Below are 16,964 nucleotides of genomic sequence, written 5' to 3'. Positions count from 1 at the left end.
GAGTCAGCTGCATGTTGGGGTGGACATCAAGATGTGGTGTAAACTCTTCTGGAACTTGGAGCAGACCCGAGATTTGATCCTTCACGATTTGATCCTTCGCACATGGAAAAATAGTTGTGATGAATGGACAACCCAATTGGCACCTCTTAAATGCGCAATCTACAATCAAGACTTGCCAGTGCTACGTCGACTTCTCGATGACCAACGGTCGTCTCTCAATCTGCTGGAAACGCTCCAGTTAGCAAGCTCGATTAGGAATGAAAGGGACGAGAAACCTCAGTTGGAAGCAGTTCTAGCTCTGTTATTTTCGGAAGCCACCTTTCCAGAGTCAGCCATTCATGATCTGTGCAAAGCGGCAGGACGTGGTACTCCGAGAGTATTCTTATTTCTCCTAGATAAGAAGGAAAAAGTTGATTGTGCACGAAGAAATGCTGTGGCATGATGTTCTGGGAGAAACCAGGACCAACGAGGAGTGTTTGAGCAAAACAGGAGCTTTGCTCGATCGTGGTGGAACAGTAAAGATTACGGCGGCTCTCGCCGAATGTTTCCGTAAATAACCCAGCTTTGGTTCCAAGGGTCGCCTCCCGCCCCTTTTGGAAGACTGCAAGGGCCGATATGACTGAGGATCTTATAGAACTTCTGACATACTTCGACGACTCGTCGCAAAATCTACGCAAATTTGAGGCACGGGGTTACTGCTTTGACCGCTTCATCGTGAGCAGCTTTTGCATCAGCAACGGATTATGACAACGGTATGGGGGAAGTGAAACTCCTTCCAACATCCCTTCAATGTCACGGCGTTCCCCTAAACTTGAGATCTTCCCGCAGCAAAGAACAGCGAACACGAAGACCAGGCTCTTTCACGGCGGCACACAACCGACTACCCATCACCCCTATCGAAACACGCATCACAACTCCGTCTCTCTGTGCACCACCCGCTCTGCCACAATGATACACCACTTGCTCGACAGCCTTCGCAAACTGCAGCCTTTGCGGACCTGGGACGTACGTCACGGGCAGTCAAAAGCAAGAATATGCATGCCTCGTGGAATCGAGACACGGCTCGAGCGTGAATCGGTCAGTCAGCGAGACCGCTTGACGGTAAATGATGACAAGAGGGGCCGGGCTCGGAAAGCTATCCATGAACGGACCATGCTTCGCTCGGGTTCACTACGTATCCTTCTGTAGGCGAGTCAGACACGGCGCCTGACGGCAAAGAAGAGGGATAATGGATTTGTTCAGGACTACGGCAAACGCCTCGCGTGTGGGCTGTGGCATGGTTTGGAGACTGGCGCGTCGGAGTAGAGTACTCTTCCTTCTTCGAGCATGCTTCAATGATGTGTGATGAGAGTTTAATGTGCTTTATGACTACTTTTCAACTTCATGTAATGTATACCTCGGAACACGGTCAAAAATTACGCAGCGGTCACAGGCGTCTTGCACGACTTCAGGCATAACGATCCAAGTAATCTCCTTCATTCATTTCCTAGTAATCTACAAGCGTAGTCCCAGAATATATGCTCGGGTACCTACTTCCAGAAGCGCTTCGCCCCTTCTGATAGAGCCACTTATTGTTCAGCCCCACCGTAGCCCCTCGCCCAGCCGCAGGACTCGGAGTATTCGGCGCCCCCAGTATACTATTGCTCCCTCCAAATCCGGGCCCCAAAGGTGACGGTGAGCCATAGCTCGATCTCCTCGCAGTATCCCTAGACTTGCCCAGACTCTTCTGCCACAACGGACTGGCTGCGAGACTCGCCGTAGGCGAACCGCTTCTTTCCCTCCCGAATGACGGACTGCTTGTAATGGGCGTGCTGTACGTGCTGGTACTTCTGGTCGCTGGAGAAATGTTTCGTGGTGTTGGCGAGTGGGGGTATCGTGGTGGGGTGATGTATTGTGTCCCAGGTGTCAGTGGTGGCGTGGCGTTAGGGTCTAGGCCCAAGAGCGATCGTTGTGTAGGCGTCAGTGGGATGTCGGTGAGTTCGTCCGTGTTTCTTATGAGGGGTAATAGGGCTGTTGCAATGTTGTAGAGACCGAGCAGGCAAATCAGGAAAAGGATGGGAGTGGTGAGTGGTTGGAAGGTTTGGGAGATTTCGTGAATCCAAGAGCTACTCTCCACTATTAGTTTGGACTTTTCACTCCGGTGCAAGTATACACATACTGTGATGAGGCATAGAACAGTGCCGCGAGAGCCCCCCCATTCCACACTATCTTCCGGAGGTTGCTATCGTCGAAGGTATTTGCTTTTTGCCTTCGGGCTATCTCGTCGGATCTTGGATGTCGCCAGTTTCCAGGTGATGGGGTGGACACAGCGGCTTGAATGGGTTGGGTTTGAGGTGTCGCAGGAGCTGAGGTGGTCGCCATGAGGTCGAGGATGGCCGGTGTTTATTCGGACTTCTTGTTGCCGCGAGCTTGAGGATGCGTGTACCGTTACTGTTGCTTAGCTCAATAATCCGTTCATCGTTCTAAGATCATTGCTATCGGATGAGTCGCGTCGCCTAGGTGGTGGAAGGAATAAAATTCAGGCGTCGTCGTTGTGGTGTGCTTTGTTTCATAAACAATGTCGAGTCTGACGTGAAGGATTAGTCTGTAGACCCGGAATTAGTAGAACCACCGTCAGCACTAGTAATTCGACACTTTCAAATGGAACCTCCTCAAGAATTATATAGCATCTACGTGGTGAAGGTTATGAAACCAGTGTTCAGTTTTATGCCTCAAAAAGGTGTTTACTTATGAAAGGCAACATCGCATCAATGGGTTACTATTCTTCGCCAATCCATTTTGGTCAAAGCCGTGCATACCGGCCCAGCACTCCTACCACATATATATACCCATAACCCATGCCCCGTACCCAATTGAATCAACCCTCCCGCTTTATCAAGCCACCTCCGGCTTCCGATCCCTGTAAATCCAAAATTGTCCAAAGATCATAAAATCCAAGACCAGCGTGCCAGCGCTGCCAATTAGCCAGCTCGCATTGAGAAGGATATACTGACCGTAACCTCTGGCCCACTCTCCGCTCTCGCATCCACCCCTTACATCATTGTATCTTTCAAATCTCGCACATGCTGGCTCGTAGGCGAATATGCTCATCACGTATGTGAGATTCCCCACACATGCGAAAAGGAAAAACAGCATGCTGACTCCTTCGGTGCTTTTCCGGCGGTAATTGAGATGAAGTTGCGGGATGCGGGAGCCCAGATAGAGGGCTGCGCAGAGGTAGCCAAATGTTTGGCCCCAGAGGTCTAAGTGGAGGGATTCCGAGGTGTCATTTGTGGAAGGAGGAGACCGGTGGCAATCGTGATGGTGATGATCATGGCGGTCTGGGTATTGAGCACGGGACGAGCGAGAAGACAGCCACCAGCCCAATATACCGGCTGCGCAGACAAGGATAAGGGCAGCAATGTTAAAAAAGAGAGCGTAGAGGGCTGACTTAGGTTTCGTTAGAGTTTCCGTAGGAGTCGAGGTCCTAGGTGGAGTAAAGGGCGTGGCAGGAGAGAGATGCGTAGCATCCAGCTGGCCATTCGACAGACCAGAGTGGAGGGAAGAGAATGAGCCACGGGTGGAAAGATGCTCTGCATCTGAGATAGCAGGTCGATCAGGGGTGTTCGAGGGCCTTTTATGCGGCAAGAGGGAAGACTGTTCTGTAGGGGGCTCTTCTTCTACCGCTTCCTCGTCAATGGCTGGTGTAGACTTGCCCGCCGGCGCTTCCAGGAGCGTAAAGCCTTTGTAGTAGAAACATTGACCCAGTAACACTATGTCGGCAAGGGTATAGTAAACTGCCAGGATCGTCATCGTGGGGAGGACTCCTTGCAGCACTGCTCCGAGAACGTTGAAGACATCGCCGAGAGTCCAGATGATGACGAAGAGGAGAGAAAGGCCATCGGCGGAGGAGCGGCGGAAGTTCTCTATGATTTGAGGGGAGTAGACGACGACCCAGCAGGCTATGGAAATCGAACTGCAGATCGTTAGAATCCAACTGGTCCGAGGGGCAAAGGAGACTTACCCGCAGATGCCGCTCAGGGCTTCAAGATCCAGCTGGAGGCCCGACGGCGGTGGAGACATGGCGGCAGCAGCATGGAGAGCCTTCTGCCTCGATTAAACAGTGTGATGACCGTAGAATCGAATCAAAAGCAAAATGGAGCGAAGTGGGTAAGGAACGTTACGTAACCTTGCAGCTTTAGCAAATCCGGGGAACTCCATACTACGCTAAAAAGGGCAGGTACACGCAACCACTATCAAACGCAAGGATGGCCAAAATGTCGAGTGTTCGTCTGTGCGTTCAGACTTCCAAAACTGGGTATACTGAAGGTACAAATCTGGTTCCAACAAAAAGTACTCAACAGCTGAATCTTCTGTTCAACATCACTCGACCACTATACTGCGCAAGTGAATTCTTGCAGCGCGATTTAGGGATACTAAGGGGAGAGATAGCTGTGGGGAAATTTATTCCAAAGAGGTAGCTAGCTTACTTCTTTATATACAAAGGAATCTCAATCTGCATGATGAGCTTTGAGAGAAGGTCATTGATCACGAGCCTTCCCGTGAACAACGATGCTAGCGCTCGACTTGCTAGGTATCACAAGACTTTTATCACTTCACAATAAACACTTGCAGCGTTCTATCCAGCTGGACCGGTGAGATTCCGGATATTCCAGAGATTTTCGAGAGCTGGAGTAGGGCAAAGTAGGCAGAAGCACTCGGTTCGGCTCACCCCTCGATGTTCTTTGCATGGAAGTTGCTGATTGTTGAAACAGCGTCAGATCATGAAAAGTCTTCCAATCTTTTCAACTTCATTCGCAAGCTTTACGCATGTGCTACATACGATAAGGCCGCTCTCACCCCGCTCGTATCGTTGCTTCGATTATTCCTTTCTCTGTGCCTGGAGTTCGTAGTCCCCAATAGTAACATGCCTCATGGTCGTAGTCCGCGCTCGCGTTCCCACTGTTTTAGTTCTCCGAGTTCAAGCCAGCGAGGCGGCGACTCGTGTCTCTCCGCGCCAACGGCGGGACCAAGGCCCACTTCCCTGCTGGCACGATCAGGACGGTCATATCCTCGCGGGCGCCTGTCACGGTTCTGATAATCCACAGTCTCAGAATCGTCTCGCCTTGAAGGAGCCTGCGGTCTTTGCGTCAGTGAACCCTGGCCTTAGTATTGACGCTCTCATGTCATACTCTGGAGTGTGCATAGTCGTTATGTTCACCATGGCCATGAGCCATCCCTTCCTGTCGACGCATTTGTCTACGATGAGGCCCACGACTAGTTCGAGTGTTCATAATTTCATCATCATCTCGCCGTGGTGGAGCCTGGGATCTCTACGTCAGTGAATCCTCCCCTTAGTGTTGATGTTATTATGTTTACCCTGGAATGTGCATCGTCGCTATCGCCCTCAGGAACATCGAACAATCCTGGGTTTTGTCTAGGTTCCCGTCTTTCTTCCTCTCCTGGGTCTTCCCCTGGGTCCTTTGCTGGGTCCTCTGCTGGGTCCTCTGCTGGGCCCTCTGCTGGGTCCTTTGCTGGGTCCTCTGCTGGGTCCTCTGCTGGGCCCTCTCCTGAGTCCTCTCCTGAGTTTTCTCCTCGCTGCTCACCCCGCCACTCTCCTCGCTGCTCTCTTCGTTGCTCTCCCCGCCGCTCTCCTTGCTGCTCTCTTGGCGGATGTCTTGGCGGTGGTCCTGCCCGGCGTTGAGCTCCATGCGCACCCCGAGCATCCTATAGATTAATTGTCAGATACGACTCGACAAGTCATAGGAGTGTGCCGATCATACCCGACCGCTAGTCCACTCAACACTTTTTCCAAATCCTGGCGTTTTAACAAATTTGCGGTCATCATTAGCCGGACGTCCAACCCGTCTCTCGAGGTGAAGACCATTAGGTAACACGTTTTCCCAGAATGGAAAACCAGTAGCGTCAACGAACTGGCCATCAACATAGTGTGAAACTCCCTTCAGGTTGACATCGACTCTGTGCCTCGGCATTTTGGATGGCAGACTTGAGAGTCTTCTCGAAAGAAGATCCGTCGAATGGTCGGGTTTTCTTTCTTGAGTATTGTTTGCTTATTTCTGAAATATGCGGTATGCCTCTTCGGTTTCAATCTTTGCTGTTAGGTTGCTATAGAAAAGATTAGAATGGACATAAGGGACCTCTGGTGACCTCTCGCCAGGCTTTGGGACTAGATTCAGTGGCGATGGGAGAAGATGACGCTGAATACGCCTTATTGGGATGATTGTGTTCTTTTTGCACCTTGCCAATGTTTTGATTGATCTCTGATGGTGGACATCATGGGGAAGAAGAAAGGAGAAGAAGAAAAAAGCGTGCCCTTTTATACCATCCCAAGAACCCCGCTCGGGGGCGAATATTGTGTATATTGGCGAGGCTCTGGATTGTCCGAATCACCCGTACATGATCTTATAACACTTGCACTTCCCGAGCCGATCTACTACCTCCAGTGCGAATCGTATCATCAGGTCATGATGGGAAGTCGACTCAGCCTATCAATACCACTATGTTATTCTTTCGTCCCGCGCTTCGTCCGTTCGATTGTAGCACTCGCCAACAGACAGGTGCGTCTACTATCTGCTCTCCTCAGGATTTGAATGGCTACTCGAATGTATTAGCGGCAAAGGAAGCCAACGGGTCAAGATCCGACCGCCTAAGCCTATCGAGAACTGGGGAGTCTCGAGCTTGTGATTCATTTCACTCCAGCAATAGGCGCCTCCTCCATCCTGAACCTCCGGAGAGCTATGTGGCGCATGATAAGAAGAATTGGAACAGAGTCGGAACCCAGCTTCCCGTTGCCGTCTATCGAGAGCGCGGTTACTATCTGCTCGTGATGATTTGTTGTGGTTCCTGCGCCGGTCGATCTTCTACGTCAGCAGTGAGGCACGTCTTTCGTCTCTGCTCCATATGTTTCTGACAGCTACTTAGTCGACTGGACCGTTTCCGGCCTGTTGAGAACCCGCTTATTGCAATCTCGTAGGCTACCTTTAGCGTCGATGCTCTTTGCCAGCAGTAAAGGCCCCACTTTTATTCTTTACCAGGCGAATAGGGCGACGGAATCGCCACTCGGTCCCTCTTTTCAGCAAATTAGGTCCACGGTCGCACTCCCCTCGTGACCTTTTCTTCGGCTTCCTCCGCCAGTCTGACTTCCCTGCAAGTGGTGACGCGGGTTTCTCGTCTCACAAAGCTGCTTAACACTTCCGGATAGCGCCAGCAGTACATGATCAGACATGTTGAAGACAAAAATGTTATTCCGTGGTGGCCACAACTCGTAATGGCCTAACCCGTCGAGTTTGTCTCTCACCAACGAGGCGCAAATCCACCAACTTAAGCTCATAGTATCTACGTTGCCCATCTCCCTGCGAAGGAAGTTTCCAGATAGCTATCAAAATCTAACATGGCCGATAGAAGACGTGGTTGTTAACGCGCGGTGAACGCTCTTCGTGCCCCCTTCATTCGTACATTTCTCTGCCAGCCGTGACTGCGGATCTACAAGATCTCATATTAGCATCTCAATACCGTCTAAATACATTGCTAGTAATCAAGCCTTCCTTCAACAGCAGACTCGGCGCTGACCCTCGTTCAGGTTTCGCGCAAACCGAGTAGCAGACTGGGCCACAGTTCATGCTTTCTTCCACCCCCCTACGATAGTCGCCCAGAACCACACAAACCCCTGGAGCGTTGTTGCATTCTTCTTTTCAAAATTGAGCACAGATCTAGCATCCTGATTACAACACAGAAGGGTACCGCCTCGTCGAAACAAAAGCCGACACCATCATGTCTCGAAGGATCCCGTTTGGAAGTGGTGGAAGAAGGCAGACCGACCCTCCCAACCTCTGTCTCCACTTAATCACGTTCGGCGACTCACGCGGCCAACCGCACATACCCATGCCCGTGATCCTCCATTTCGACCTCTCCGCAGCGCAAGCACCACCGCGCCACCTCTTGGAAGCCTACACCGGCGCCTCCCCCGAGATAGCCGACACCTTTTTCGCGATCCCAGGACACGAAGCGAACTACCAGAACTCGTTGCGGGAATTGGAAGACCGGCTCGGAGACCGGCTCGCAGGCCCGCCCTGTGCCTGCGTGGCCGTCTTGGTGAACTGCAGGGCGGGTATGCATCGCAGCGTAGCGATGGCGGAGCGACTGGCGGGAGATATAGAAGATGCGTGGAGGGATGATGGGGTGATCGTAGTGGTAGAGCATCTGGATACGGATGTGGAGCGTGGAATTCGACGGGCGCAGAGGGCTAGGGCCGGGGGTGAAGGCTATCATGCTGGATATCTCGCGGGAAGATACAGTAGGTACCAGAGGATAAGGCGAAATGTTATTAGCAGAAGTTGAGGTACTGTCGGGATACGAAGCAGGTAGTAACCCTTCTCATTCACCATTGCGGCCGCCTCCTCTCAGTACTTCCGGATCTGAGAGCACAAAACCCGCACTGCTCATGATATGTTGATAGTGAGCACGATATCCAACCGAAGACAATGATGCATATCACGTAGCTCAACACCAACAAGACGAGTTTCCGTGAGTTGTCGATCAAATCCTCCCCACAGTAGCAGCACCGAACCAGACGAACAAAATCAAAGTGAAAATACGTTTACCGATATGGTGTTAGATCAATCGAGTGGAAAACGGAAACGCAACTTTGTGACGACCTTAGTCCGCTATGATTTCACGGTTTGGAGATATCGGTTTGATGCTTATGCCAGCAGAACTTACCAACGACAGGTAAGTCTCTCAGTGATCCTGTATGTCATCGGGCAGTCGCCCATTTAGCTAACCTCTACGAGCAGACTCAGGCGGTTGATCAGCCAGGAGTATTCCCGACTCTTGGATCTCCCTGATCACGATATGAATTTCTAGGCATTACTCAGGACGGCGAACAACTCGCTTCAGAGTCTGGTGACGCCGTCCGTCGAAAGCTTTAGTAACGGCATCCATCACCACCTGGGCATACCAGCCAATACATCTTATGGCAGACCTCGGCCTGATCAAATCCATCCCCTCTCGAATGTCTGCCCGACGCAGGTGGTCGTCAACTCGCTCAATCCCCCTCTTGCTCCCACCGGCGATTCCATTGAGTATGCCGGTAATACCGCCACGAGTAGGAAGTTCCCCACGCGGACCTCTGCCGGACAGGTATCATGCCGTGGCTTCTCAGGAGACACATTTTCAGGTTCCGATCTTGACAAATTCCTTCGCTTTTTGCTTTCAGAAGTCGTTGGCAGTCAGCCTCCCGATAGAACTGGTAGAGACTACTATTTCTGGCCAAGTATCCGGTTGGAAGATGGTGGAGTATCCGAACAGTCCCCCTTATAATCTCCCGTGTTGCATGTTGGGCCACCAAAAACCCCTCGTACCCAGAAATTCTCTTTTTGCTACAACTATCGTTGGCAATCTGCCACTTTTGATACGTTTAAACGTGCTCTATGCTGTTCCGATACTACAGGCGACCGCGGTACACCAATGTCGACATTTGCTGTAAGTACCGAACTTCGGCCTTGTATTAGGTAGTCACTTATCATGACGGTATCCAAGTGCTCCAGTTGTGGTACGACAAGACCGTCGCAGATGAACACAGCAAAACTCTGGACTGGTGCTGTGAGTAGGTGTGTCCCAGTGGCAGCATCACTTCGTATTATTAACGGACGGCAAATGCAATGGACGATTTACTTGTCTTGACGTGGTGGTTGATGCGCAGATTCATCTACAGGGAGGCTTTAACGTCTATTTCGACTGCTTCGGTAGGCTTAGTATACTTCGTACAAAAACCCGCCCCTATGGGCAAGATTATAACGACAAATTCCCCAGTTGGTGCTCAACTTTCTCCATGTTCCATGGCTGATCAATCCCCAACCTCGCAATGCCGTTTCATTTGTGACACCTCCCCTTCAGTCAGGCGAATTTCCGCAACCTAAGGCTCAAGGCTTACATAATCGCAACCGCAATCCCTCTTGATGCGAACCTCATGACAAGTAGGTATAGGCTCCAGTCCCGCCCTACGTTTCCTTCTGAAGGTAAGTCATAGTCTCCAATAGCGAATTCAGTGGCTTCCCTCATTCGGCTCCGAGCATACGTAGATCAGCGTCTCCTCTCCGCGCTGTCCAACTGCCACACCGCTCAGATGCCCGACGCATTCCCGCTCACAGATCCCAACCCAGAACGGACATCGGAACCAAAGTCTTCCACGTCTCTAGTAACTGAAGAGTGCAGAAGAGGCAAGCCTGATCTGTTCTTTTCGGCATCATTCGGTTCTCTAAAACGCGAGTCATCGGGGTCCTCGTGTGGTCCTAGGCCTTTGGCTTTCGCTTCCGCGGATTCTCTTTCACTCCCAGCCAGAGCATCTCCCAGGCCCCTGAGCTCGAAAGATAAGATAACCTGGCAAACAAGAGCCGACGCTACCAGTCTAGCGACGACGAAACTCGCATCCCTGACAGAGATGTACAGCAACGATGAGAATACCGAAATGCCCCAGGTGAGCTGAGCATAAGCCACAATGCCCGCCAGGTAATTTAGGCTGATAGCGAAGCTACTTGTCTCGTCGTCCTCGACTACTAGGCTGGGGCCGCTCGCGCAGGGTTCAAATTCCCTCCAGAAGGCGTGTCTGAGCCTTTTGCCGATCGACGTCAGGTCCGGCCGTCTGAACTCTGCCGCAAGACTCGAAATCTTCAGCTTGGAGCCTTTCAAGAATCTCAAGGCTACAGCTGCAGGAATATGAACCGCCAAGGCTAGAATGACCCACAGAAACGGGAAGACGAAGGTCTCGCATCCAATGATTGACAACGTCCACAGTCCTAGGGTGATAGTGCAGTGGAAGACGTTGGCGATTGCAGCAGCAGCAATGACATACTCTGCAATACTAATTAAAACAGCATGTCTTTTTTGCAACTGCAACGGGAAGAAATTCGACTTAGGTGAGTTTGTTCGCAAAACCTCAAGCGGGTTGTCGTAGCGAAGTAGCCTCGTTGGATAAACGGCTGGAGCTCCGAACGCTAGCAGCAACGTCAGCAGGGGCCGCTGCGTCGACATGACCGAAATCTCCGCTATGCTGGGCCCAAAATTCGACAATATCACTGGAGTGAGACCGAGCAAGACCTGGGCGGTCCCCATATCAGATTTGATGCTTTCCACAAGGTTGTCCAGTATGCAATCATTTTGGTTGGAGCAATACTCGATGACGGTATCAGGCAGGCTCTCTCTGGCGGTGTGATTGCCTAGATATGCTTGCAAGTTGACTTGGCAGACTCCAGCGGATACGGCGTCGATCCTTCCGCCAAACTCGGGGAACCATTTGTCGAATTTGTGAGGACGGGCGACGAGGCCGTTGAGAAGGAGATCATGGAATTGACCAGCTGTTCGGCGCTTTTCGGGAGCCTCGGCGGCGAGAGACGGCCATGTTAGAAGTGATAATAACGGCAGAAATCCCAACCAAAACATCATGGTTTAAAGGAAGTTTGCGAAGTGATAACTTCCAAGACATCAACAGGACAGATTTTTGAAGGAATAAACAACTCTTCAGGACGTCTGGAAGCAAGTACTCGTCAGCCCCGGCTCGACTGCCCCTAGTCCGGCGTTTTGAATTTAATATTAGCAGCGGGATACTCGAAGGATCAATAAAGTTCGCATTTTGCACTGCTTGCATCAGCCGCACCCTGTTCCGGAGTGGATCAGCAGCTCATTCCATGAAGAGCGCCGCGCAAAGAGGCTAGCCAGATCTAGCCGAAGTTGCTTTACAGCGCGTTGGTATTACCTTAATCCTCAGACGCTCCCCTTGGCTTCTCAATGTCAACATGCCGCTATTATATGGTGAAGGCGCCAAAAGGCATTTTAATCGGCTCCAGACCGAGATCATGAAAATCTCAGATGATGGGTCACTGTCTGCCTGGACCTCTAACCAGGGAGGATCCGGTCTGTTTGCAGCTCACCCAAGATACTTTGCAACAGGTGGGGATAGTTTCATGGACACCCATTCAGTGGGTGCGGTGAGGCCGCCGTTCTCCATGACAAACAAAGGACTGAAAATAGCGGTACCTGAAAACCATCTACAGCCATCGTTGCAAAACAACGGAGCCATCCGCTTCTGTCTTCGATGTTCAAGGGGCTACACTGAAAATGCTCAAATACATGGAAAAAGCTCTCTACGTGGAGCTCGATGTGAATTGGGGGCGAAGGTCCGCGGTTCGGATCAACTGCGCACACTTAAGGGAAGCCAACACCTTAATCGACAGGAGCGAGTACCTTATAGGTCAATTGAAGAGTGATCTCACACATACTGAGCGGATTTACATCTCCTCGCCAGATTCCATGCGTTCGGGTTTTTGGGGTTCGGTTTCATGAACGAAGTGTTTGGGTATGAGGGCACTCCCAACTTTGACTAGACATGTTCTATATTAGTTACGACTTCAGATATTAATGAGATATAATCATGCGGATAAGGGGAATACTCGTTCATGATTGGTCAAGGCGATCTCGTATGCTTCCTAGAGTACCTATGCTATGGGATAGACGGAAGCTTTCCAAAGGATTCCATATTCACTTGGACGACCTTCGCTTCATAAGTCGAGCGAGTAGTTTATGTGGTCAGCGTCACGCGATCTCAAAATTCTAAGCGGCATTCAGGCAGGTCTCTTGAATTCCGCAATGGCATCATATATGTGAACGATGGAGTTGAACATAATTGAAAACTTTCCATCAATTCATGTTGACAAACTAAGAATGGGCTACTTTGTAGTCTTAGTAGAGGACGTCGCCAAGAAAGGCGCTCCTTGGTAAGTTCGAATAGCGAAACACAGTGGATGAGCTTCTGTTTGCACGGAAAATTAGTCTTTTGAGACTCTAACGCTCCATGTTCAGTGCCTATGCTATCTTTTGTATGTGACGATGCTTGGATACGTCTTCATTAGCTGCTCTCTTTCTTGTTTCCCCCGCAAAGATATGGCACCAGGGGCATAATGCCGCAGCCGACACCGCGAGCTAGTTCATCAATACATAATCAACCTTCTGGGAAGAAAAGGATGGTATTTGTTGGTAATACCTGGGTATGCAGTTACTGCTATAATGAGACTTATCACTAGATATGATATTCTTAATGATATCTAAGAAAGAAGGATATCTATGTATAGAGAATGCCTTCATATACCTATGACTAGACCGAATAAGTACTAGTAATAGCGAGTGTTAAGTCGTTTTAACACTAATAAAAAACAGAAAATAAGGCTATTTATATGTTATATTTCTTCTCCGTAACCCCTATAATCGTAATTACTCTCTCTACTGTAGTGGGCGTAGATTTAGTTATACCGGGCGTATTTCTAATAGTACTACGCTAAGACGACTTTCTATTAATTAATATTAGTGTCTTATCTTTCCACTTAGCCTTCTAGATCTAATTCTAGGTGATTTATATTTATTAGACGTTATAGTACGTTATATTCCTTATTCTTTATTATTAAATTAGCTGAATTCTTATCTTCTCTAATTTATAGAATCTCAGTAATCTCTTATCGTTTATATAACTATTTTAGATATAGAATATCTATTATTAGTCTTTTCTCTTATATTATTTCTAGCTTAATAAGATATTCGTATAAAGATTTCGAGTCTATATATATAGAAAGAGGTATCTTCTCCTAAGAAGTATTAGAAAGATTTAATCTAGAGTGAATTTTATAGTAGTTATAATATCGAATTTCAGGGATAATACGTAAAGTTCGGAGGCTAATACGCTTCTAGTAACTCGACGATATTTAATTAATTATTAATAAATAATATTAGCCTTATTCTAAGCGTTAGCTAGAGCTATTATATAGTCGATTTAAAAAGAGAGATCTTTATTATTAGCGAATAACGAATTCGTAAAAGCTATAATTCTTAGAGACGTTATATCTAACTTAACGAATATAAAATCTCTTTCTTTTATTTACTATAAAAGATAGCGATTTAGATACTAAGTATCCTCGTATATAGGTTTTATAATCTAAGCGATATATAATAGAGCGAATATCGCTTATAACTATAATATAGTAGCGATATATACTCCTTATACTCGTTAAATAATATACTATTCTTTCGTAAACGATATTATAAATAATTAAATCTTCTTCGCTTATCTAAGTTAGTTAATTCTTATATTATTCTCGAGAGTAATAATAAATCTATTAAATTCGAGAGGTTATTTCGAAGTAAGTCTCTCGAATAACTTAGTTAGTAGTTTAGCGGCGTATAATTCTCGTAATTCTATATCTATAAACTCGATAATATTAGTAATAAGAGAGTCATCGGTTTATAAGTTAATAATTGCTATTATATCGTTATTAAATAGTAGATAAATATCGAATATAGATAAGATTATTCTTAGCTTTTTTATATAATACTTATAATATATCTAGAATTAGTAGATATTAGACTTAGTAATTCTATAGAGAGGAGAATAATACGAAGTATTATTCTCGATGATAATTTCATTTCAGCTAAGACTAAAATAAAGATATCTCTAATTAATTTAAATCGAGATTATATATATATCTAAGTAATATCGCGTAGATATAAAGATAGCTATAAAATAGCTAACGTTAGAGCGATAATAAATCGTTAACTAGTCCGTTAAATAATAGAAGTCTAAGTAAGAATTTTATACTTCTTCGAGTTATTGAATGCTTGAACTACTAGTCGCGACTTCTCGAAGACTTTCTCGATACTCTTATTCTTAATTTGATTTATAAAACGACTATCAAATATTCATACTCTTATAAGAATATCTTCGGTCTTTATAATCTTAAATATACCCTTTTCAAGTAATTCATTTAGTTCTTTTTATCGGAATATTTGAAAGTTCGGTGAAGATAGCTATAATATAAACTTAGATATATAAATCGTAATATTAGTAGAGTTTCGAAAACGGGCGAGAGTATATTAATATCGAGAAGGGTTATAACGTAGTAAAGCGTTCTAAAAAGAGTCTTAATAATCTTTATTATCGTTATTTTCGTATTGAGTATTATCTAACTATAAAGATTCTTATTTAAAGAACTCGAGAGATTTAATTAAGATATCTATTTCTTTTAAATATAACTTAATAATAGTAATTCGAAAGTCTATAGAACTATTAGATAATTCGACGATATATATCTCTTAAGAAGTAGCTAGCAATTTATATAATTCGGTTTACTTCTTTTAATACGTTCTTTAGACTAATATCGGGAAATTAATTAAAGTATTATATATTTTTATCGTCTAAAGGCCGTTTCGCTAATATAAAGCGTTATTAATCTATCTCTTAATATAGAATTTTATAATTTTAATTATTACTATATTAATAGTTTTTATTCTCTTAATAATAGATAGAGTTAATATATCGTTATTTATAATATAGAGAAAAATTCTAAAAACTAGTAATATAAGAATAATATTATTATATTTAACTATATCGTTAATAGTCTTAATAGCTATTTATAAGCGAATCTTCTTTTTAATATCTTAATTCTTTAATTCCGCAGTAATTATCGAATAGGCTCGTCTTAATAAAGTATAATATTATTTTATTAGATCGATAGAATTAGCGGCTTTAACTAATACGCATTTCGTTTAAATACTTAGAGTTCTAGCGTTTTATCTAAACTCGATATTATTAAAATTAATTTCAGCGTCGTGGATAATAATATTTAAAGATTTAATATATATATCTATTTAGTATAGTCTAAGTATATCTTATATATAAGAGATAATTATATTTATTAGCTATCGAGTAATTTAAAAAGATTTTTTATTATTAATAATTTAAAGAATTAGATTATAGTTAATATAGAGAATATCGATAATAATTATATAGTTAAAATAGATATTATTCTTATTCTTAAATAAGAATTTAAAGTAGTCTAGAAATTAAGAGTACTTTTAATAAAGTATATAGAACTCGATAATTTATTTAAGTATATAACGATACTTAAAGTTATTATATCTAATTTTCTTTAGAGTTTAAATAAGTCTATTAATTAAGAGATAATTAAATTAACGATATAGTTAATATAACTCGATATCGATTAGATAATTAACTAATATAAGACTCTATATTAAGAATAGATATTCGTAAAAGCGAATAATTAAAACCATAGATCTATTTCTTAAAAATAACTTAGTTCTTAAGATTGTTTAGATAGATCTCTAGTCTATTTATATCTTAAATATATAGTAGAAATAAGATATTAATCTATATTACGTGAAAGTCGACTCGACTAATAAGCGAATTTACTATAAGTTTTTTAATTAATACTACTATTTCAATCTCGAATTAGATAATAATATTACTAGTAATAATATTTAATTATATATTAAATTCTCTTATATAGGCTTTTACTTAACTATATCTAATAGTAGACATATATGCGACTTCGATATCTAATATAATATTATAAAACTACTTTAAGATATATCGGCTAATACTAAGAAAATTACTAGACTTAATAATATTATAATATATAAAATAGTTAGAAAGTTTTAAGTAATATACTTAGACTTAATCTAATGTAACTATAGAAGTAATTATAATAAAGTTTTCGATCTCCTTTAAGTTATTATCTTAAATATCGAGAGTTAAGATCTTAAGATTCTCGATCTTATTCTTCTAACCTTTAAACTCTTAAATATAGAAGTTATATCGCTTATTAATTAAGCCGATAAACCGCTTAGCGAACTTATTTCGAGACTTCTAACGTTTCTTATTAATATACTTAATTAATTAATAGCGTATCTTTTCATAGATATAGTATCGCTTTTTCTAAAAGCTATTTATCTGCGGGAATAATCTACTATAGTTACTCTAATTTAAAGGTTAATTAGTATAATACTTCCGATTAGTAAAGTATATTACAGGCCTAAGTAACTCGAATCTCTTAGCCTTTATAACTTCTTCGTGATTCTCGATTATAATATAGATATTATTAATTAACCCCGTAATTATAGTTATTTAT

The 16,964-nt window shown here is 44.6% G+C and overlaps 6 protein-coding genes across 6 annotated transcripts; 2 read left to right on the top strand and 4 right to left on the bottom strand.

Moving 5' to 3' along the window:
* Positions 1-1,486: 1,486 nt before the first annotated feature.
* On the bottom strand, positions 1,487-2,361 carry HO173_003096 (uncharacterized protein; the record flags this gene model as incomplete). Its single annotated transcript, XM_037305025.1, has 2 exons — positions 1,487-2,105; positions 2,159-2,361. 2 exons carry the CDS (start codon positions 2,359-2,361, stop codon positions 1,487-1,489), a joined length of 822 nt encoding a protein of 273 aa, XP_037167890.1.
* A 513-nt stretch (positions 2,362-2,874) lies between these two features.
* Positions 2,875-4,062, bottom strand: HO173_003095 (uncharacterized protein; the record flags this gene model as incomplete). Its single annotated transcript, XM_037305024.1, has 2 exons — positions 2,875-3,955; positions 4,004-4,062. 2 exons carry the CDS (start codon positions 4,060-4,062, stop codon positions 2,875-2,877), a joined length of 1,140 nt encoding a protein of 379 aa, XP_037167889.1.
* Positions 4,063-4,911: 849 nt separating this feature from the next.
* HO173_003094 (uncharacterized protein) lies at positions 4,912-5,972 on the bottom strand (the record flags this gene model as incomplete). The annotated part of the gene is made up of 4 exons (XM_037305023.1): positions 4,912-5,115; positions 5,172-5,303; positions 5,359-5,706; positions 5,763-5,972. The coding sequence occupies 4 exons, from the start codon at positions 5,970-5,972 to the stop codon at positions 4,912-4,914; spliced, it is 894 nt and encodes a 297-aa protein (XP_037167888.1).
* Positions 5,973-7,770: 1,798 nt separating this feature from the next.
* Positions 7,771-8,337, top strand: HO173_003093 (uncharacterized protein; the record flags this gene model as incomplete). The annotated part of the gene is made up of 1 exon (XM_037305022.1): positions 7,771-8,337. The coding sequence occupies one exon, from the start codon at positions 7,771-7,773 to the stop codon at positions 8,335-8,337; it is 567 nt and encodes a 188-aa protein (XP_037167887.1).
* A 267-nt stretch (positions 8,338-8,604) lies between these two features.
* On the top strand, positions 8,605-9,318 carry HO173_003092 (uncharacterized protein; the record flags this gene model as incomplete). The annotated part of the gene is made up of 3 exons (XM_037305021.1): positions 8,605-8,727; positions 8,793-8,816; positions 8,863-9,318. The coding sequence occupies 3 exons, from the start codon at positions 8,605-8,607 to the stop codon at positions 9,316-9,318; spliced, it is 603 nt and encodes a 200-aa protein (XP_037167886.1).
* An 801-nt stretch (positions 9,319-10,119) lies between these two features.
* Positions 10,120-11,439, bottom strand: HO173_003091 (uncharacterized protein; the record flags this gene model as incomplete). Its single annotated transcript, XM_037305020.1, has 1 exon — positions 10,120-11,439. One exon carries the CDS (start codon positions 11,437-11,439, stop codon positions 10,120-10,122), a length of 1,320 nt encoding a protein of 439 aa, XP_037167885.1.
* Between the last annotated feature and the right edge of the window lie 5,525 nt (positions 11,440-16,964).

This window comes from Letharia columbiana, assembly GCF_014066305.1.
Source record: "Letharia columbiana isolate WasteWater2 chromosome Unknown Sc0000007_s0, whole genome shotgun sequence".
Classification (NCBI taxonomy): domain Eukaryota; kingdom Fungi; phylum Ascomycota; class Lecanoromycetes; order Lecanorales; family Parmeliaceae; genus Letharia; species Letharia columbiana.
The sequence above is the reverse complement of the archived record's forward strand: the minus strand, read 5'-3'. Positions and strand labels throughout refer to the sequence as shown.